At 47.2% G+C, this 22,042-nt stretch overlaps 1 protein-coding gene across 2 annotated transcripts; it reads left to right on the top strand.

Moving 5' to 3' along the window:
• Positions 1 to 208: 208 nt before the first annotated feature.
• On the top strand, positions 209 to 15,062 carry smarce1 (SWI/SNF related BAF chromatin remodeling complex subunit E1). 2 transcript variants are annotated; one of them, XM_069185597.1, is made up of 11 exons: positions 209 to 298; positions 1,167 to 1,218; positions 2,586 to 2,629; positions 3,222 to 3,326; positions 4,554 to 4,634; positions 5,778 to 5,909; positions 6,564 to 6,735; positions 9,312 to 9,484; positions 9,622 to 9,723; positions 11,179 to 11,446; positions 14,344 to 15,062. In XM_069185597.1, exons 2-11 carry the CDS (start codon positions 1,212 to 1,214, stop codon positions 14,559 to 14,561), a joined length of 1,302 nt encoding a protein of 433 aa, XP_069041698.1. In that variant the 5' UTR covers positions 209 to 298; positions 1,167 to 1,211; the 3' UTR covers positions 14,562 to 15,062. The 2 variants fall into 2 exon arrangements, with proteins under 2 accessions (XP_069041698.1, XP_069041699.1); XM_069185598.1 differs by lacking the exon at positions 3,222 to 3,326.
• The last annotated feature ends 6,980 nt before the right edge of the window (positions 15,063 to 22,042 follow it).

Here is a 22,042-nt window from a genome sequence, read left to right as displayed (position 1 = left end):
CTTCACGCAAATTCTATCTGAGAGTCAAGAGCGGCACTTTCGAAAAACAAAAGAACGTTAAATCAAAGCTCAGTTAGTATTGTCAAAAACATATATATATAATGAAATATAAAATACAAATTATTTTTCTTAGTCTTTTAATTAAGATTTTTTTTATTTAATTCGCCTCTCTCGCCCCTCGTAGATCTCCTACCTATCTCTCCGGGCCGGTTTGAAACAGCGAATCTCCCGAGTTTAATCGAAGGTTAGCGTGGGGGAGGCAGAGGAAGTGGTGCGAGCGAACAAAGGCTGTGTGGGGGTGAGTGTGTTTTAGGTTCATTTTCACCGTTTTCTACAAAATGTCCAAGTGAAAACTGGCCAGCAAGTGACCCAAAAGTAACCACATCCCAGGCGTTGTGCTGCTGTGCGTGACCATCGACATAGTTTGGCGTATTGGTTTATCTCCATCCCTGAGCCGCCGGAATGTCTGCCGCCATTCATTTGGTGTTGCTGCAGAACATCTGTCATCTTATGGCCTGTTGTTTAATTTGCTTTTAGTTTGATTTTTGTTTACTTGTTAGTATCCAGAGCCCTTTAGAGCCGGCGTTCATCCAAGATATTGTTTGTAGGGGTCAGGAAGATTAGTGTGCCGGTAGAACTCGAGGTTTTCTTTGTTATTGTGAGGCCTTGTGTGTACAGACAACGAGACGGGTCAGTGAGCAGATGTATACAAGCACAAGTCTCTTGAGCGGTGATATCCTCTTTGCAAGGAATGAGCTGTTCAGAGTAAGATCGGCACAGTGTGTTGTACAGTGCTGTGATGAACGTGTCGTTCTCTGGTGTAATAATAATAATTATTCAGGTGTTACTGACAGAACTGCATGTCTCTCTCGTGTTTGTGTTGTAAAGTCTGCTTTATCATATTTTCTTTGCTAGTGAGAGAAAAGCGCCTTTATTTATTGTATATGTATCTGGGCTGCTTTGAGGCTTTGAAATGTTGTAGTACTTTGCAACGAAACAGCTGCCACTGCACAGAACCGTGACTTGGCATCATTGGCGTCTCTAATCAGACTGGCAGGATTGGTTATCATGAGTAGCTCAATATCTCCGTATCCATACCAAACAGTTCAACATGCTGTATTATTTTCTTTTCCTTTTTTTGTTCTAAAAAGATTTATTTATTACAGAACCAATGACCGGAATAGCCTGATATCCTCCATCCATCATCCAAGATGTCAAGTAAGGAAAATTAAATTTCAGTTCATGTGGTTTGATTGTAGTATCAGAAGAGTACAGGTCTCCCTGTCGCCTCCAGTCTCCCCTCCCTGCTGGCCTTTCCAGGCTTGTCCAGAGCTCCAGTCCAGTTCAGAAACTCAGCATTTTCACTGAGCAGGCATTACTCTTGGCCCGCAGGAAAACGTTTTGCTTTTTCTGTCTAAGCAGGACGATGTGCTGTTTGCCAGAACACAAAATGGTAGAAATAAAATCCACATAAATTATTTTTGCCGTGTTCCAAGTTCAGCATTCACAGAGTAGTCCCGCGTTTACAAAAACACCATGGGTCTCTTAGAGCTTGTTTGTAAAAAACAGATTTTTAATTTTAAAATCCCCTTTAATTAATTTTGTTCTGTCCTTTGTCGTCCGTTGTTTTGCGGACAAAAAGAGACCAGGAAGAGTTCAAGAGGGGTGTAACCGGTTTATAAAAGATACTGACATTGAGAATCTAATCCTGTCTTCATGCTTAACCTTTAGTTTAAATGGGCTGTGCGTTAATTTAAAAAGTTTTAGGTGAGGCTGATTTCAGTGAGCAGAAAGGAGTGTTAAAGCTCAAGTGTGTTCTCAGCAATAAACAGACATTTACTTGGCATTGGGCTGACCAGAGACTGATTCCACTTGAAGGTTTTTTTAAAACTTTTTCTGAAGGTTGCTTTGCATTAAAAAAGCTAAATAGTGACCTTGATAGTTTTCTTCAGGAATTAATCTTTCCACTAAATGGGTGAAGAATTTCATAGATAATCCTATGAAGACTTTTCCCTGTGTGTTTTGTGTGTTATGCAGGTCAGCTCTTTGGGGAATATATCTTGTTTTTAAGGTGTGAGTAGGGGGTAGTAAATGAGGTATTTTTGTTAGGGTTGCATGTGCTAATTTCTGAAACACATGGGAAGGGATAAAGGTGATTTCTAGGAGAAAGCAGCTGCTTGAATGAATACTGATAGGCCTGGAAGGACAGAAGTGCCTGGCGGGGATCCCAGCCAGAGAATATATATAGGACTGCTTGGTTTAGCTGATCCGGCTTCAAAATCAGACAGTTTTTCCATTTATTGAGATCTGGACCTAGTCCTTTGCATCGTAGTACTGATAACTGCTCCCCAGTTCAACGGGCATGGTGCCTCTTCGGAGAGTTTCGGTGGGCTGCTTGTAGCTCTGCAGGGTGATCGGTGCTAATTCAAGCAACTCTGCAGCCAGCCGCAGTGTGGGGGGGAGCCAAATCGCCCTGGGGTGTGCCCCGGTTTGCCCCATCCCCACAGGTGCGTTGTGAGCAGTGCAGTAATGGCTCCGTGCAGCTCCGTGTGTCATTAATTTCTTTCCCCTTTTCTTTCATGCAGAAAGGCCATCCTATGCCCCTCCCCCTGCCCCAGCCCCCACCACAGTAAGTATTGCAGATGCAGCACAGAGACAGACGAGGCGGCTCCTTCACTGTGCAAGGGCCTCTGAACCTTATAACAGGCTGGGATCCGGCCTTTGAGTCCGTAAGAAATGTGTTCGAACATCTCAAAGAGATGCAGTCTTCTCCCTCGTTCCTCCATAAACCACTAACAGGAGGAGGTCCCTGCAGGGCTTGAATTTTCCACACTTCATGTGCTGGTGCTGCAGGGCCAGTGAACTGTCCCCTGCAGTTACTGTACTGTGGGTGAAGCGTTCAGCTTTCAAATGCCATTAGTCCTCAGCAGACACCAGTTATGTGTGACTGTAACTCTAAAGTAATGCCTTAGCTGTGGGTATGTTTCCTGTTTGGTTGTAAGCGAAGGTCGTCCTGACGCAAGGAGTGTCAATAATGCCAATGTAGATCACTACCATTGCTGCTTTGAAAAAAAAAATGGTTAGTTGCTTTTGCATGACTCCGTATGCAGACCATATTCTTTTTGTTTTTTGGTTCGTTTTTCTCCTTTTCATTCTTTTTTCCTCCCCTCTTTGTTTCTGTCATTTCTCATTCGTGTTTTTGTCTCATTTGTTTCCATCAGCAAATGCCCAACACCCCAGGGTTTGTGGGATACAACCCATACAGCCATCTGGCCTACAACAACTACAGGCTGGGAGGGAACCCAGGCAGCAACAGCCGGGTCACGGTAGGAGAAATAACTTGCAATTTAGGGCGAGTTAAAACCCCATTGTCAATAGCCGCAAGAGGGGTACTTTGTCTTAGCCATGTTAGTTATTGGATTAGCTGCACACCCCCAGAACTGAAGTGACTATTCACACACCACTGGCTGCTGCTTTCACAGACTTGGTTTGCGGTCTTTCCCTGTGTGAGCGTTTTTACATGGACTTCCCAGGGTCCTGTTGCCTGCCTGCAGGAGTAGTACAGTTCTGGGGTGAAATGACCCACGTGCTCTCACAGCAGGGGGCTGGGGTATCTGGCCCATCTGTGCCAACCGCTGTTTGTTGCTGGAGGTGAATTTCAGAAAATAACTCCTCAGGCTCCAGCTGGTTGGAGCTTAACAGCCAGAGTCCAAGAGCTGCCTCGCCTGCTCCAGTCCCACACCTCCTGTGCCCTTCTGCTCCAGTACCTCCTCACCACCCACCTCCCGCTGTTGACGAATATCCTCACTTCGCCAGTGTCTCTATGGAGGCTCTACGTGTGTGTTTGTGTCTGTATGAGCGTGCCAGCCTGCCCCCCTGTAGCTCCCCCGGTCCGCTGTGCCAGGCAGACGCCTTTGCTCCATGCATGTGGCAGCGGACTTTCGGAGTGGGTGAACCGAACCCGTGAATGGCATCAGACTGCATTGCTTGCCGTGATGGAGCGCAGCAAAGGCGAGGTTGTAACCCGGGTGCAGCACACGCGTGGCTACAGTGGAGTGGAGGTTGATGACTGGGAATCCGTGTTACTATTCCATGGTCACAGTGCCAGCGTTCGAAATATGATGATGCCTAGGGTTTTGCTAGCAGCAAATATGCAAACCCTTAGGCCATGAAAATATTCTGAGCCTTTTGTTCCCCGAGACTCAGCAGTTCAGTCGTTTTAAGGCCTAAAAACATGTAGGCCTCTTCTGCTTAAACTAAGTGGCTATAGAAAACTGTTCACGTGTGTTCCCATGAAGTCCATGTGCAAAACCTAAACAGCAGTATCCTAAAAACAAGCATATTCTGAACAGCTTGAATCTGTTCCTCAATCCTTGAGTATACAGTATATGTTGCGTTGCTTCCAAGCAGCTTAAGCCATTTTCATTTTTTCCTGTTGATATTTTTTTCCATAGTATATTTTTATATTTTTCCGTGTTTATGTATTGTTGAACGTTAAAGAATCACATCTGATTGACCGCAGGTTTGTTTCTGCTCTGTTTGCTTCTGTTTAGAATTCATCAGGAATTACGATCCCCAAACCTCCGAAGCCCCCAGACAAGCCTTTGATGCCCTATATGAGATACAGTAGAAAGGTAAGAGGTCTGACAGGGTGGGCTTTTTCGTGGTTCGCAAACGTTTTTAATGCAAACGGCTGTCCTGCTTTAGGTTGATTCCATGAAGAATATGTAAGCAGTTGGCAGTGATTGGGTAAGGTTAGGATTAGGAAAATCACTACTGTGTGTCTATGGATGCTTTATTAAAAGTTCACAAAACCTCAGTTTAAAGCTCAGGGTGGACAACCTTGGTCCTGTAGGGCCACCACTGATTAGTATGGTCCTGAAATGTGAGTTTTCATCAATGTTAAGTGGATGAAAGTAAGTTAACTGGTTTAGTCATTTCAGGAATGGCCAGCTTGAGCAATATAGGGCTGTTGGAGTGTTATAAAATGTATCTCTGAACTAGGTTAATTAACCAAGTAACCTACCAATAGGAAATTGTTCCAGTTGTTTGGAAATCAGTTGAGAACAACTCCGAAAACCTGCTGACCAGTGGCTCTAAGCGACTGGTAGCCACTCCTGACTTTAGTAAATCATTCCTTAATAAATCTATGAAACTTTCGATTAGTCTGAAGCATTGTTTCATACCAGCCAGATGCAGGGTCTAGAGGAGTCGCTGACATGATGTATTCCTGTTTAAGAGTATAAATATAATTAGAAAAATAAGGTTAGCTCAATTCTTTTTGTTGGAGGTTTTAACTGCACTTGGGCACAACAGGGATATAAGTTGTCTATCCGGGACAGCAGTTGTGTTCAGGGCACGGAAGGAGACTTGTCTTACTTGAACAGTTGTTCATTTGTGCTGAATCGATTTGTAACAGTGTGAAAAGAAGAACTTTGTATTTTAATTCCCATCTGTCTGTCTGGGAGAGGAATTAATTTGCCATATGTACATTTACACTGCGATTCTTATTTGTGCTGTTCTCTCTTGACATGCACAGGTATAATAGGCAACACCACGCAATGTGCACAGTACATTACATCATAATGTAAAATAAAGTCTCAGCAGACTATCATGCACAGCAACATGTAGATAGTGCAGAGCAATAAACACACAAAGATAAATGCCTTGATGTTGAGAATCAATCTCAAGGAGTTTGGGATGAGGGACAATCAACACATGGCTAAAATGTGGTGTGTATTTGTCATCTTTTTGACTCTGATTTTTATTGTCTGCAGGTTTGGGACCAAGTGAAAGCCTCCAACCCGGACCTGAAGCTATGGGAAATTGGGAAGATAATTGGTGGGATGTGGCGGGACCTCACTGATGAGGAGAAGCAGGAGTACTTGAACGAATACGAGGCTGAGAAGGTGTGTTGAGTGGGCGGAGGGTCCTGCCCGCGGACTGTGCACCTCCAGTCTGCCTCAGCTGTTCTGGAACTCAAGTCAAAAGCTGTCTGTGGCTGAGATTTAATCCACAGCAGTTATTTGATCAGTGTATCACTTGTCTGGTGAAAAACAACCCAACCTCACAGAAGTTCTGGTGGAGTCGGTCACTCAGATTTGGTATATTCTATAATCATCCAGGTGGGGTGGTGGTGGAGGGGAGTCCCCATTACCTGTAAAGCGTTTTGAGTGGGGTTTCCAGAAAAGCGCTATATAAGTATAAGCAATTAATAATAATAATCACTTGAATTGGCTTATTTGCAAGAGTCACGCCGAGGTGATTCCTGTTAATTATAAAAGAGGAGAATAGACTCTGAAAGCTAGGAGTTGGGTGGCTTAGCTCAATTATGCACTCTTGTTTGACAGCATGCCTCCCATTATGAAGGCTTCTCTTTTACAACCCCTATAATTCCTTGACATGGATCCCAGAATTCACTTCTGTCCTACATGGGATACATGCCTTGTCATAAAGAATGAACATTATTTGTTTGTTTCGTGTATGCGTCTTATCCGAAAGCCCAGTAGATGACTATATCTGACCCACGGCCCTGCCTCTTGCTTGCTCCCCCACCTGTCCAGATTGAGTATAATGAATCAATGAAAGCCTACCACAATTCCCCGGCCTACCTGGCCTACATCAACGCAAAGAGCCGAGCAGAGGCAGCTCTGGAGGAGGAGAGCCGGCAGAGGCAGTCCCGCATGGAGAAGGGCGAGCCCTACATGAGCATCCAGCCCGCCGAGGACCCTGACGGTGAGAAATTCACTGCTACAGCTGCCTGTTGTTGCTGCTCTGCTCTGCCCTGTCCTGGCCTCCTGCTCTGCCTGCTGCTCTGCCCTCCTGCTCTGCCCTGTCCTGGGCTCCTGCTCTGCCTGCTGCTCTACCCTGCTCTACCCTGCTCTGGCCCGCTGCCCTGCTCTGCCTGCTGCTCTGCCCTCCTGCCCTGCTCTGCCTGCTGCTCTGCCCTCCTGCCCTGCTCTGCCTGCTGCTCTACCCTGCTCTACCCTGCTCTACCCTGCTCTACCCTGCTCTACCCTCCTGCTCTGGCCCGCTGCCCTGCTCTGGCCCGCTGCCCTGCCCTCCTGCCCTGCTCTGACCTCTTGCCCTGCCTCCTGCTCTGTCCTCCTGCCCTGCCTCCTGCTCTGTCCTCCTGCCTCCTGCTCTGTCCTCCTGCCTCCTGCTCTGTCCTCCTGCCTCCTGCCCTGCCTGCTGCTCTAAAGCTTTCCTGTCCTACTGCTGCCTCACTGAGCTGCTCACCTGTCTGACTACACACCTGTTCTACGTGTTACCTTTCCTTGTAGTTTCTATGCACTTTGGCTCTCCCTGTGTACAAATGTCCTCTGTGGATATTGTGAGGCCATATAATATGTTTCTTTCCAACCACATTCATCAATGATTTTCTTTTTCCTGGGATTTAAATAATTCTGATGCAAGGAAACCATAACACCCTGTCTGAATGGTGACGCATCTTTCAGTTGGTGAACTACAACCAGAGTCGTCTTTTTATCATTTGCCAGATTATTAAAATGTCTTCAGATGTTTGGAATGTGATGAGAGCAGAGTCTGGCAGGATTTTACTGTGAAGTTAGGAGGCGTGTTTGGCTCATTTCAAGCCAGAGTCCCTATTCTGCAAGCTCAGTGAGAGCTTGCTTAATCTTAAGTGGGGCAGATGCCATTTGCTGCTGTCGGCAGAACAGAAACCGAAGGGAGTGGGTCCAGTTTACTTTTCGCTGGCTGTGCTTCATGAAGCCTGTCTGCCTGAAAGTGCTGCTCCTCCTTGCTGTCTGAAGTTAATTTATTTTCTTGTGTAATTACATTTTCTGCTCAAGGGTATGGGTGCACATGCAGATCCTGCCCTTCATGTTTTTGACATGCAGTACAAATTGAAATTGGTGTAGGAGGATGTTAAAGGACCCCAGTCAGCTGTGGCCTTGATGTCTGTGCCTGAGTGTGCGACTCGGCTCTTGGCCCCCAGGTCCTGAAACTCAGATTTAAATTACTCCTTGGAATTGCTGCTTACCTTAGCTGGGTTTTGAAGTAGCTATAGCTATATGCTTCTGAAATGGCTACCTGCCCTTGAAGATCAGATGAAATAGTGTGGGATCAAGATCATGTTACTAGACTGTGGCTAATGAGGCCCAGCTGTTCTCATTCTCATGTTGTTCCATTGGAAGTGGTATGAAAGGTGCTGGTTAAGGATGTAGGGTTATAGTAAAAAAATCACATTTACCATGTTTAATACACTGTTTAAGGGAACAGCACTATTCCTTTTCTCGCTGTCAATGAAGTGTAGACTTCAGAGGGCGGTGTGGTCAGCTTCCCATTGCAGGCGATGCTGTTGTGTCTTTTGGCTGCGCAGCTCGGAGCTGCTTTCTCAGGGACGGAGCACCTGCTGTCTTTTTGCTCCTCTGGTCCTCGGCCACGGCCCAGTAGAATTAATCTGCCAACCGGTGCTCCGTTCCGCACACAGCTCTCGGTTACAGCCGTGTGAGAATCTGCCCTCCGCTGCTGTTCTCAGCTGGCAGGCTGGAAGAGCCATCTGTCAGGGCAAGCTGGGCGTGCCGAGCTCCGCGCACAGGGCCGGTTTTCTCAGAGTTCCCAGACGATCAAAGTGACTTAGAAAAGATGTAGCGATCTGGGGTGGTCTTGCACGCTGGTTTGCAATGCATGTCTGACAGGTTTTGTGGTGGTGTTCTCCACCTTGCCCTGAGGCACCAGCTGAGCTCCGGTAAAGTGAAGGATGCGTGGCGTGTACCGTACCAAGCCCTCTCCTCAACTCATCCCGGCAGGGCGCCATCGGGGGGTTTCTGTTTCTGTCTTTTTGCGTTTCTCCCCTTATTTTGATGCGTTTGAATTTACTGCAATGCGTTCCCTGTGATGTCAGTTCCAAATTCTCAAACTGGAAAAATAAGACGGTTCAAGTAGGCAGCTGCATCAGCGTGCGTAGGCTGCAAAGGAACAAGTTAAAGGTTTGTTCCACGCTGAAAAGAGAAGAAAGAGAACACAACATTTCAGCTGTGGAGCCTTCTCCGGGTGTGTTTTCGAAAAATAAAACTGGTGCCGACAGGTTCCTGATCTGTCTGCAGCAGAAAAAAATGTGAAATTATGATCCGTCGTTCTTGGACTTTGAGACTCTGATTTTCCTCCGCAACGAGTCTGTTTGAATCAAAATTTCTTCTTAAAAAAAAAAGTGTCCAGCTTCTGTTTGCCGAGGTGTTTTTTTAACCTTTCATTACAAAGGGCATCATGCTTTTCCCCTTTTGCTTTTCACGAAGCGTAAGCGAATTATGTCTGTTGTTTTTTTTCCTGTTGTTGGGTGGCGGGGGCAGATTACGACGACGGGTTTTCCATGAAGCACTCAGCCGCAGCCCGATTCCAGAGGAACCACCGGCTGATCAGCGAGATCCTGAGCGAGAGCGTGGTGCCGGACGTGCGCTCTGTGGTCACCACGGCCAGGATGCAGGTCCTGAAGCGCCAGGTCCAGTCTCTCATGGTGCACCAGGTAGGAGGCGCAGGGCGAGGGCTTGTCGCCACGTGTCCGGGAGGTTCCTGGTGTCGGATTCGGCTCTGCCACAGCCTCGCTGTCTCTCCGATCGAGTTCCTGAGCCCCCGGCACTTATCTGTCTCGTTCTCTCGCAGAGGAAGCTGGAAGCCGAGTTGCTCCAGATTGAGGACCGCCACCAGGACAAGAAGAGGAAGTTTCTGGAGTCGACGGAGTCCTTTAACAGCGAGCTGAAGCGGGTGAGCAGGCCCAGCTGGTGTCCCCAGGGTGACCTGCAGCTGCCCAGGCTCGGGGGCGAGTGGTTTCTGGCCTGTGGGGGGTCCAACACTCACATGCACTTGTGCTGCAGGACCAGCCTGATTCCCCCAGCCAGCCTGCCTGCTCTGGGTTAAGCGCTTGGTTAAGGCTGAGTGTTTAAGTGAGGATTAGGACTGCAGGGAGGGCTCCACTCCAGATACAGATACGTCTTGGATCTTCCAGTTTTAAAGAATATTTTTGATTTCCTTGCTGTGGAAAAGTCTGAATGCATACTGAGCATCAGAGAAACACAAGAAATCAAAGAAACCTCACCTAGTTTTTTCTGTAGTCGTTTAATTTTTGTTCGCAAGATTTTAAATCTCTTACTGGAAGCATAAACACTTTTTGGTGTTTATTGGAACATCAGTAGAACATAGAAGTTTCCAGCTAGTGCACATGGTTTTGACACACTGATGTGCCAAATTGGTCTTCTGAGGTTATGAACAGTTTCTGTAGAGCGAACCAGCTTTGCTTTTACGAGGCCAATCTCCCACAACAGCACAAAGACCTGCAAGAGTGAGGTAATGTGCAAACCGGAGGTTTTAACTGCCTGGCCCACTTGCTGATCATTGGGATCTCCCTAAGGAAGTTGGATGGAACAGTTAACTGCTGTTCTCCAGATGAGCCCTGGATGGCCTGTGTTGTGGGCAGCGGTGCTGACCCGTGTGCTGGGTGGCCAGTGTTGCGGGCAGCGGTGCTGACCCGTGTGCTGATGAGCCCAGTGTTGCGGGCAGCGGTGCTGACCCGTGTGCTGATGAGCCCAGTGTTGTGGACAGCGGTGCTGACCCGTGTGCTGGGTGGCCAGTGTTGCGGGCAGCGGTGCTGACCCGTGTGCTGGGTGCCCAGTGTTGTGGGGGTGGTGCTGACCCGTGTGCTGATGAGCCCAGTGTTGCGGGCAGCGGTGCTGACCCGTGTGCTGATGAGCCCAGTGTTGTGGACAGCGGTGCTGACCCGTGTGCTGGGTGGCCAGTGTTGCGGGCAGCGGTGCTGACCCGTGTGCTGGGTGCCCAGTGTTGTGGGGGTGGTGCTGACCCGTGTGCTGATGAGCCCAGTGTTGCGGGAAGCGGTGCTGACCCATGTGCTGATGAGCCCAGTGTTGTGGGCAGCGGTGCTGACCCGTGTGCTGATGAGCCCAGTGTTGTGGGCAGCGGTGCTGACCCGTGTGCTGGGTGCCCAGTGTTGCGGGTGGCGGTGCTGACCCGTGTGCTGATGAGCCCAGTGTTGCGGGCAGCGGTGCTGACCCGTGTGCTGATGAGCCCAGTGTTGCGGGCGGCGGTGCTGACCCGTGTGCTGATGAGCCCAGTGTTGCGGGCGGCGGTGCTGACCCGTGTGCTGATGAGCCCAGTGTTGCGGGCGGCGGTGCTGACCCGTGTGTGCTCTGGCCTGGTGCTCCCCAGCTGTGCGGTCTGAAGGTGGAGGTGGACATGGAGAAGATCGCGGCGGAGATCGCGGCGGCGGAGGAGGCCGCGCGGCGGCGGGCGGAGGAGCGCGAGAGGGAGGCGGCCGAGCAGGCGGAGAGAGCAGCCGCCGCCGCCGCGCTGGAGGAGGAGCAGCAGCGCGTGTCCGCCGCCGCCACCACCGCCGTCAAGCCGCCCGAGGACGAGCCCGAGGAGGGAGGCAAGAAGGAGGACGAGGAGGAGACTGAGGCCGTATCCATGGAGACAGGTGAGCACCACGCCCCAGTCACGCCTGCCTGCATTACTGCAGTTCTCCAGCAGGGGTGCCCGACTCTCCATCCCTTTATGCCGTTGCTCTTCGCTGTAGCGGCAGCAGCGCTGGCCCTGTGGCTCTGTGGCTCTGGATCTGCACCTGTGGCTGGGAGGTTGCTGGTTCAAATCCCGCGGCCGGCAGAGGAATCCTTGCTCGGGGGCCCAACGGAGTAGGCCCGTAACTCCAACTGCTCCAGGGGTGCTGTACAATGGCTGACCCTGCGCTCTGACCCCAAGCTTCTCTCTCCCCGTCTGTGTGCCTGTATGTCTCATGGAGAGCAAGCTGGGGTATGCGAAAAAACTAATTTCTAATACAAGAAATTATATATTGGAATATACAGTATATACAATAATTGTATATACAATAAAGTGATCTTATCTTATCTCTCTCTCTTATGGCAGGAGTCCCACTGTTCACAGGTTCCCTGTGCGTGTAGCCCAGTTAAAAGTTCACCTGCTTCCCTCTGTGGAAGATCATTCTCTTGAATTGGCTGTGCTGTCAGTGTGCCATCTAACTGCACGCATGCACACTGTTTCCGTGTTCAGATTCAAGTCACTAATTACTGTTTGATTCTCTGGGGATGTTTGTATACAACTCACTGCCTCCGGCTCCCCTTTTCTTTAAAATGACTGAACTTACACACGTGAGACTTCCTAAGGCGGATAAAAATGCACGCTGAATAATTTCATCCCCCGACACCTGGGCGGAACGGCTTCACGCTCTGCTGTGCTGCACTGGAGATACCGAAGCGCTTTGCTTTTCAAGAGCATCCTCTCGAAAAAGCGCCCCCCCCACCACCACCACCCACGGGTTACCCCAGGGCCAGCCTGGCCCACAGTGCCCATGAAAGGCAGCTTGCCATGGGGAGGCAGCTTAATCTGGCCAACGGAGGGACATTTAAAATAATTACGAGTTAAAACCTTGCTGGAATTATTTTGAAGCCTCACTGTGCATGGTTTCTGCTCTCGCATTTGGTATGTTTTTGTGTGACGATGAGTCATTTTTTAAAATTTTCTCATAAAGGTCAACTGAAAATAGATAAGATCAGATACGGGGGAAAAGTCTGTCAGTTTTTTTTCCTGTTGGGTTCCAGCTTAATCTTGCCTTTCAACAGGTGACAATCCCTATCCCTGAAACAATGCAGGATTATTCCTCACATTAAGATCCGCAGGCAGTTTCACTGGTTTTGGGGATTTCAAGGTGTAACCTGGATTATTGTTGTTGTGAAAACTAGATTTTGCTGATGGAAGCAGAGTTTGCTGCCAAGCCATTAAATTGATTTTCCCAGCGGTGACGCGGTCTCCTTTTCCCTCCCCCTGTTCACACAGGCAGGCGAAGAAGTAGGTGTGGGTCTGACTGGACAGCATTCATCCTTTCCTCAGCCCTCACAGATATCCAACACAGTTTACCCACTGCTGGGCTTCTCAGCCTTTTCTTTTTTGAGGGGTACCCCTCTTCAAGAAACCCCTCTTGGTACAAGTACAAGCCCATTTAAATTTGAAATCCTATTGCAATACATTGTTTTCTGCAAGCAAAGCTGCCCAGCTCCTGTGAAAAGTGAAAAGACATGGTACAATGAGAAAAAACAGGTCCTTGGTTGTTACAAAACTGTACAAAACAGTTTGTTGTTTTCAGCAGGTGATCATTAATTTATTTGACACTTTTCTTCAGTTGTCCAGTTGTGCAGCTGGGCTTTTATTGGAGCACAGAGCCTTGCACAAGGGCACAACAGCAGTCCAGAGCCCTGATGTTCCTTCACACTGCTGGTCTTATAAACCTGTCCATAAACTGAGAATATAATAATAATAACATCACTTTATTAACCCTATACAATTTCTTGTATTAGGAATTTGTCTTCAGCTTGCTCTCCATGAGACACACAGACACACAGATGCACTTGTCCTAATATAATCATTCTTTTGTTTAAATATTGTTTTTCTTTATAGTATTGCACCCTTGCATAGACATGTTAACCGTCCATATAAGACAGTGCTGACTCGTTGAGACCCCACTGACTCTTGTCTGTTATGGCCTATGAACCCTGGTGTAGTTCAGTCCGGTAAAGTTATGCATGATGCTGGATGAAATGGGGTCTTTTAACATTTATGGAAAAGCTGTCGGATGTTAAATGGGTCTTCTTGCATGTCTGACGTGGTGAACCCGTGTCTTCGCTGTGTTCCAACACAAGAAATGAAAGGTGATCAGCTCAGTCTGAAATGGCAAAGTAAAAAATAAATGACATCTCAAGTGGGAGCATTTGAAAAGCAACTTCCTCGTGCGAAAGTGAAGAAAATCTTGTGTTACAGCGCCCCTTGGTGGTAGCTTTTTTGCATGGCTGTGAAATATTCCTGTCCCACCAGGCTCTTGAGATCATTAGTGTCATAATTACGGTATTGTGTTGTTCTGCAAAGGAACTTCTGTTGTACTGCTTTCTCTCCAAGGCCGGTCAAACCAGCACAAGACTCTGCCTAGCGGTGCACGCGTTTACTTCACAGGAGCCTTTCTTCTGCCTTTGTGTTACCACCGCTTACCACAGTTACTGCTGTGCTTGAGCCACTGGAAAAGCGAAGGTTTCACAGGGTTTATAGTAAATTGGTGAGGTGCTGGTCCACTTTCCTCTGCGCTCCAGACACATCCGGGTGCCAGGTGGCAATCTCGCACGTCGTGCCTAATGGGGTCGCTGTCTCTTCTTCAGAGGAGCTGGAGTGGCTCTCCCTGTGCTGCAGCGTCCCGCGTATCTCGGCTACAGCCGGCGCGTGAAACGTGTGGCGTGTCGCCTGTGGCGCGTGCTCGCCCTCAGGCCTGTGCGTAACGCCCCCCGCGTCCGTCTGTCTGTCTCTGTCCGTCCGCAGAGGAGCCGCGGGCGGAGGAGGCCTCCGAAGGCCAGCAGGCCAGCGAGGAGGGGGCGTCCACCACGGAGGACAAGGAGAGCGTGCCGGAGGGGGGGGACAGCGTCATGGAGGAGGGGACCAGCGACAGCAACACCGGCTCGGAGAGCAACAGCGCCGCCCCGGAGGAGCCGGCCGCCGAGCCGGCCCCGGACGAGGGTCCCGGCGAGAAGCACGAGTGAGGGCGGCAGGGTCGCGGCCCCCCGCAAGGTCTTTCGTTCCTTTCATCCCCCTTCCTGTCCGTTTCCTCTGTGGGATGTGGAGAGCGTCTGCGCTTTCGTGTTTTTCTAGATCTGTCAAAACCCGTGACGGGGGAAATCTGGTCCATTTGTAGTTTTAATTTGGGCGATTGAGGCTGTGGTGTTGAAAATGTTGTCGATTTTTATCTTTCAGGGAAATATGAACTACGTTGCCAGTTTTTGGTATGACAAACCAACAGCCTTAACCACCCAAAAGTGACGTTTTAGTGAGAAGGGATGTTTTTTCTCCTTCGCATGTATTCGATGTTATCAGATGGCCAATGAATGTCTGGCTATTTCAAAATGGTCCGGTGGAGTCTGTGAACCTGTAGGGTTAGTAAAGTGTTTTAGATATCAGGCTATATAGCACAGAAAAAAACATGAATTTTAAATCTTTTTTTAATTACCATTTTGTACCCCCCCCAATAAAACCATGAACTTCAACGTGCTGGTCTGTGGGCTTTGAGTGTGTGTGGGTCCAGAAAGTTTATGCTGGTTGCTGCTGGACTGGGAAAGCTTGTGCCATCTCCAGCTTTGAAAAACTATTTGTGGTGGGGGCGAGTCTCAGAAATGCGTTGGGGTCTGCCACTTTCATTTTTTTTATTTCCCAGATGGCGAAACGCATAACGTTGATTTTCTAGGTCAAATGAAAAATACCGCATTTGTCATCAATGTGAGGGCAAGAAGGTGCAGGGGAGCTTTCTGCAGCTTTTCGGACCGCAGCAACACCTGTGCTCGTCAGCCCTTTTATTGTTAAAGCTCTTTCACAGTGGAGACGTGCTCCTGCTCAGGCCCCTGGCCTCTCGCGATGAAGCGGGCTGTTTTTATCATAAATACTGAGCTGCAGCGAATGAATTTGAAGCAAAGGATGTGGTGAGAGATAAAAGGGAATATTGTTTTGGCTTTGCTGGTACCTGAAAATACTGAGAGATGACTAGAGCTGGGTTTCCTGTTTTTAACATCTCTCGTCTCGATCCCCTCCGCCCCCAGTGTAACCAGAAAAAAACAGGCACCTCAAAACCTTTCTGCTGCAGGAGCCACAGTTGTTAAAGTAATCGATCCAGTTCTCTTGTGGAAGACCTATGAAGCTTTTCTGTGCCAGCTGAACCAAGTCTAAAATTCCCCCACATTACTGTTCCAAAGCCTGGGAGAGAGAATCCCTGCAGCAACTTTTGTGTCTCCTGATCCAGAGTTTCCGCAAAACAGGGTCCGCGCCCAGACCTGGATTCCTGGAGTCTGCGAATGAAGAAGTGGCCACAATCAGTGGAAAATGTGTTGATTCTCCGAACGGGCTATGGGCGAAGGCAGCTGCTGGTTGCTCACATTTTTTTTGGTGTTTTGGCGAAGCTGACAAAATGTGCTTGTTCTGAAATGACTTATAATCTATGGTACAGTTTTGTCCTTCCAATTTGCTCCTGATCATTCACCCTGTGCTGGGTCTGTATGAGCCATTCACTTCCCTTACTTTGGTCAGGAAGGATGCTGAAATTGTGGGGAAAATTGAATCCTTGATTAATTTGCTCCTAGCCTGTCTGAAAAAGTGTCCCATTTCCTTATTCTTCCTTATTCATGTTACAGGGATAAGGAACAGAACTTGCAGACCAGCTTTGCAGAATGAATGTTTGACTTATACAGGACACCTTGTGCACTGAGCATATAAATTAAAGAAGACTGCCCTTCCATTGTTGAAAGTTTTGTTGAAACCAAAAATTGAAACGCCTGTTTTGACAATGGGGCATTATGCACAAACTGTGCCTTTTGATGTCTAAAAATTAATTACTTCTAGATGCACTAATGCTTCCGAACATTGAAATAAACTGTTCAGAAGCGGTAGCTACCTTGTTCAGAGCTACATTGCTGTGTGTGTAGTCCTGTCTTTATTGGATCAGGCCTGATCTCTCTTCAGTGTAACCTGGGTAGAATGGCAGTTGACATTTAAAAAATATTAATCATATTACTGAACATCACATTCGTAAACTCTTTGAATGCTGCCCACAGACTCAGGCTTGTAAAGGTTAGAATGCGTACAGTGCTGTAAAAAAGTGCACCCCATGAAAAGGTGTGTTTTTCCAACATATTTGTATGTATGGATATTTGATCTTCATTTCAACAATATTGATAGATAAACGTGATCTAATTTAACAAATAAAAATGAAAATTATTCTTTGCAATCATTTATTCAACAACAAAAGTCAGAAATGCAATTATCTGCTGTGGAAAAAATAAGTACACTCACTAATTTCAATAGCTGATGTTGCCCCCTTTGGCAGAAATCACTTATTGTAGGTGTTTTCTTGTAATTGTCTCTATGATGGCAAGCTGGCCGGGCCCTGAAGCAGAATAGCAGCCCCAAACCATAATGCTTCCACCACAGTTGGTATGAGATTCTTTTGGTAAAAGGCAGTTTTTCGTTTTTGCCAAACATGACATCTGGCATTGTGGCCAAAGAGCTCTACCTTTGTCTCATTCGTCCAGAGCACATTGTTTCAATAGTCATGATCTTCACCTAGGTGTTGTCTGGCAAACTTCAGTCGTGCGTCTATATTATTTTTTTGAAAGCGGAGGCTTCTTCCTTCCTGATCTCGCAAAGTTGTGCAGTCCCTTTCGGATGGTCGACTCATGCACTTTGACATTGACAGAGGCAAGACTTGCCTGTAAAACCCTTGATGTTATCCTGGGGTTCTTGGAGACGTCCTGCAGTATCTTTCGGTCAGCTCTTGGGCTGAATTTGGTGGGACAACCTGGCCTGGACAGATTGGCAGCGAAATTTTGAAATTTTCTCCATTTGTAGATGGTCTTTCGGACAGTGGAGTGATTGACTACAAATTGCTTGGAAATGGCTTTAAAACCCTTCCCAGACTCCTAGGCATCGACAATCGTTCTTCTGAGGGCCTGAGAGAGCTCTTCTGACCTTCACATGATGTAGCCACACACCTCAGCTTTCTGATGTTTGTATCGGGCAGTGCCCTCCAAGTTACTCTCTAGTGATGTTCTAATCATTTGCACCTGTTTTGGTGCACCTGATTCTAATTGGAGGCATTTCATGCAATGATAAAGGTAGGGGTGTACTAACATTTTCCGCACAAGGCAATAACATTTCTGTTGATTTGAATAGTACAAATGAGTGAAAAATTTGATTTTTTTCAAGTTAGATCACCTTATATTATATCACCAATATTGATCACCTCAATATTGTTGAAATGACGATCAAATATCCTTTTGTCCAAAAATGTAAAAAGCAACAAACATACTTTTTCACAGCACTGTATGCGTTTTATTTTTGTGATATGCTACGTATTGCGATGCACTCTTCAGTCCTGTTCCCTGGGAAACGTGTTTCTCCAGTCGTCTTCTGCAGGCTCAGGTTTGTACTCCGGGGAGAGTTGTGCCTCAATCTGCCTGATGCACTTGTCTTGGTCTGGCAGCCCAAACTGTGTGGGATCTCGCATGTGTGAGAAAGGTTGCTCTCTTTTTCTGTTAGGAAACCTGATTGTGCACATTGCAATATGTGATATGATTTGAAGCTGAGCCTGTTCCCTGCTGTCTTAACTGTAAGATGCTGATAGCCGGGACAGTCACACAGTAGCAATCAGAGTGCTGTCTTATGATTTGCAAGCACGGTTTCTCAATAGGAAACTGTTCTTGCTCCCCTGACTGGTTTAACACTACTAGAAGCGTCCTAGTGTTGTTCACAGCAGGGCAGTGTAATGTGTATAAAACACAGAAAGCAGATCAGCTCTGTGTCTGAAACCGAAATCTTCACAGGATGACGAACAGAGCAAAGGAGTGTTAATTCATGAGAGATTATCTTTCACCACACCTATATTTCATGCCCCTACCTCTATTGATTATAGCAGATCGTTTTGAAAAGAAAGCCCAGCACAGCACCCAAAACCAAAAACCTCAGCAACTCGATTAACAGACAGCCTCCTGTCTGTTAATCGAGTTGCTGAGGTTTTTGGTTTTGGGTGCTGTGCTGGGCTGGGCCCCAGTTGCTTGTGACTTGTGCCTGGCAGATCTTTGACTCTCGGGGGTCCACAGGGTGGTGACCGCAGTGTGACAGTGCCACACACCGTGTCACCCTGTCTGACTTCCACCTCTTCAGAGCCCCGGAGAAGATGGTTTCTGCAAGGTCAGGTGCTCGTGAAGCCTGACGGGCTGTGCGATTGTGCCTAACGGCTGCCGGGGCAGTTTCGAAACATCTGCAAGTTGCCAAAACAAGACTGAGCAGAGCAGCGATACCATCTGGTAAGAGAGAGTGTGGAGACTCGTCTCATCAGGCACCTTCACTATTTTAAATCCCCTCAGATTCAAGATACCCGATAGCTGGTGGAATAGAGAAAAATCATTTCTACATTTTTTTTTTTTAAATAACCCATTTCAGTTCCCTGTGTAAATTAAAACACTAATCAAAGAGGGAGAAATTGCTTTTTGAGGTGTGAGATGTGAGTAACATCTCAATTCATCAATTTCCCTACGGGATTATCATCTATCTGTCTAACTGCACACACTGCATCACTGTAACCGATCAGTTTTTAAAATGAATCCCCCCCCCCCCAACTCTGCTACGTGCTGATTTAAAAATCAGCCCCTTACACATGTAACGTGCAACTGGAATAGGTCACATTTGAAAAGAAGCTTTCTCCAGCCCTGCTGATAAGCTAATAAGTTCTCATCCGATTCGTTCTAGAAGAATATCTGTGTTGTGGTGGTTCTGTTATATCAGTTTCTAGCAGATGTCTCTCAAAGCGAAAGCCAGGGGTGTGATGCAGAAACCACATGGACGTTTCGGAGACGGAGGTGTGCAAGAAGTGGCAGGTACTGCATCACCTTTAAAACTTCAAGGGGTTTTCATAAAGAGCAGAAGCCAACTCCCTCAGTTGTGCTCTTTTATCTAACTCACTTGGTAACAAAATGTGGTACCGCAGCCATATTTGTCTTTAGTGCAATTCTACACTTGGGTAATTTTCAATAGAACAAACTGTGATGAGGATGGGGTGCGGTACCGTCTGAATCTGGGTTTAAAATGTGAGGTTAAGGATGGGATTATTGTACAGCTGGGGTTATCTCCAGCAAGGTTACCTGTCGTGGCTTCAGTCGAGGCTGCTGGCTGAACTGGTGCAGTCAGAACACTGTTGCAGGCAGTGTAACACAAGCAAACCAGGACAGGCTGAGCCTTTAACTCATCAAATGTGTGTTAGCCACTGAGGCAGATGAGCTGGTGATAAAGGATCTGAAATCAACCAGAAACATCCTGTAGTTCTCTTAAGGTCTCAGCTGGGGTTCATCACCCACTTGAGGTTATTAACTTACTGAAGTGATCCCGCACATGCGCCAGATTGGTTAAGGGTCTCTGAACAGTGGCTCTGCAGGGCCAGGCTGGGCCTCACCGGTATAAACCATTGAATTCGTGAGCCCAGCAGAGCCAGCCGACCACATTGCCAGCTCGTTCTGGGCCTCTGTCGGTCTTCACGGGTCCACTGGACCTGCCTGTGGTTGTGCCTGGGGCCCCGATTGTTTCGCACCAGCAGTGCCTGAACTGTATCCATCGAGTTTCCTCTGCTGTGTGGCGTGTTAATGAAGCCACATCCTGATCTTCGGGACCAAGTGATCTCTTACCAGCTGTATGTGTGGTTCAGTGTCGGCGATTCGGGTTTCAGGAAGCCCTGGTCGCGTCAGGACTTTTGTTTGTAACTGGCTGCAGTACCAGGTGAGTCCTTGGCCTGCAGACGCGCCGTTCACACCGTGCACCACTTGAGATGTTGCGTCATAGGTGCGATGCGCGAGAAGCACTTTTACTTGTGAACTGCAGAAGATCGGGAAAGTTCCGAAACGAGAGGCGGCCGTGTGACTTGTGTTGATCTGAGAATCTCATCCCGGTGTTTCTTTGACGGAGTTGCTGTGTAGATTTTTCCAGACGCCCACTGCTTGCTGTGTAAAGAGGTGCTGCTCTCACTTGGGTGCACTTACAGTTTCCATGAAGTCCTACCCTGCATCTATAATTATGCGTCTGCTCTTGTAAGGGACACATTGTCTTGAAAGAGTTTTTCAGAAAAATAAAACCCTAAGTTTTTCTTTGTTTAAATCCTTGTAACTCAGGCTGTTCAAGTTCAGGAAGAGGAGAGCTGACTTCAGGTTTGCTTTGCAAACTTAATTGCAGTTGATGGCAGGAGGGCTGATGGGAAGGACAGGACCTAACCAGACCAGGATCTGGGATAATACTTGTGCCTGGTTACTGCTGCATATCTATGTAATTATCTGTACTTCAATCATTTCGCTCAGAATTAAATATGTTGCATGCATTCAAATGACATGCTCCATCTCATATTTGAGCTGTTCAAGTATTTCCTTTCTAGACAACATAATTGTGTTCAATTAATATTTACTTAAGACTGGACATTATTTTTTTTTCAAAAATTATAAACGTTTATACAGTACCTCCGTTCCTCTAAATTGTGCCTGGACACACTGCTGTCCAGGTGAATTTAGTTTCGGCTGATGGACTGAGCCATTAGCTGAACTAATATTGATTGATTAGACCCTAACCTTTAACTGACCTGAGTGATTGATTACACTTTTTTTGTTGTATTGGTCCTAAAAAGTTGCTGTTTTGAAACTAATAATATCTATAGCTAAATGTAAAATCTCTTACATTTGTAAAACTGAAAACAATTCTGAAAATCTAATGAGGAAAGTATGTTTAATCTTTGGTTTAATTAATCTACAGATTAGCTGATTAGCTGTGCTTCAAAGTAACCAAGCCGAAATGTCTATTATCTGTTCCATCAGGATGTACAGATGATTTATTTCCAATATAGCAGGCGTGTCGAGACTATCGTGATTGACTAATTGTGAACCTTTCTATATTCTTCCCCTCCTTAATATTACACTACTTTCAGTACGGCAGCATATAAATATCAGTATATTTTGGTTCTTTTCCTCACATACAGTCAAGAGATGTTAAAGCGTTGATTAGTGTAGCCCAGTCTGGCAACACATTGCTCTCTATCATCCAAGTCAACATCTGCATCAAACAACAACAGGAAGACATATTGCCTCAAACAGGCGATAGAACAGGCTACTTTCACACATATCCTATATCCAAACAGAAACTGGAAAAGTGCTTTTGAAATTGAAAACGGGAGGCATTGCATTACACACAGGGGTGCAGGGGTCTGTAACAAGCTGCCCTGTCATTCCATCAAAGACAGTACCCCGGCTTCTTTCAGGAAACACCTCTGTGATCCTCCGATTAGCCCGCTAATAAACGCCAGACTGAATGCTCCTCTTGTCTGTGGGCTCTCTGCTGTCCTGCTCTTAGTGGGGACTGTCTGAGTCACAGGCTGCTGCTGATGTCAGGCCACCTGAGAGTCCTGTGACTGGGCCACAGGTTCCCCTGAAATTCCAGCAGTGGGCAAGAGGAC

The sequence above is a fragment of the Lepisosteus oculatus genome, chromosome 28, assembly GCF_040954835.1.
Source record: "Lepisosteus oculatus isolate fLepOcu1 chromosome 28, fLepOcu1.hap2, whole genome shotgun sequence".
NCBI classification, from domain to species: domain Eukaryota; kingdom Metazoa; phylum Chordata; class Actinopteri; order Semionotiformes; family Lepisosteidae; genus Lepisosteus; species Lepisosteus oculatus.
The sequence above is the reverse complement of the archived record's forward strand: the minus strand, read 5'-3'. Positions and strand labels throughout refer to the sequence as shown.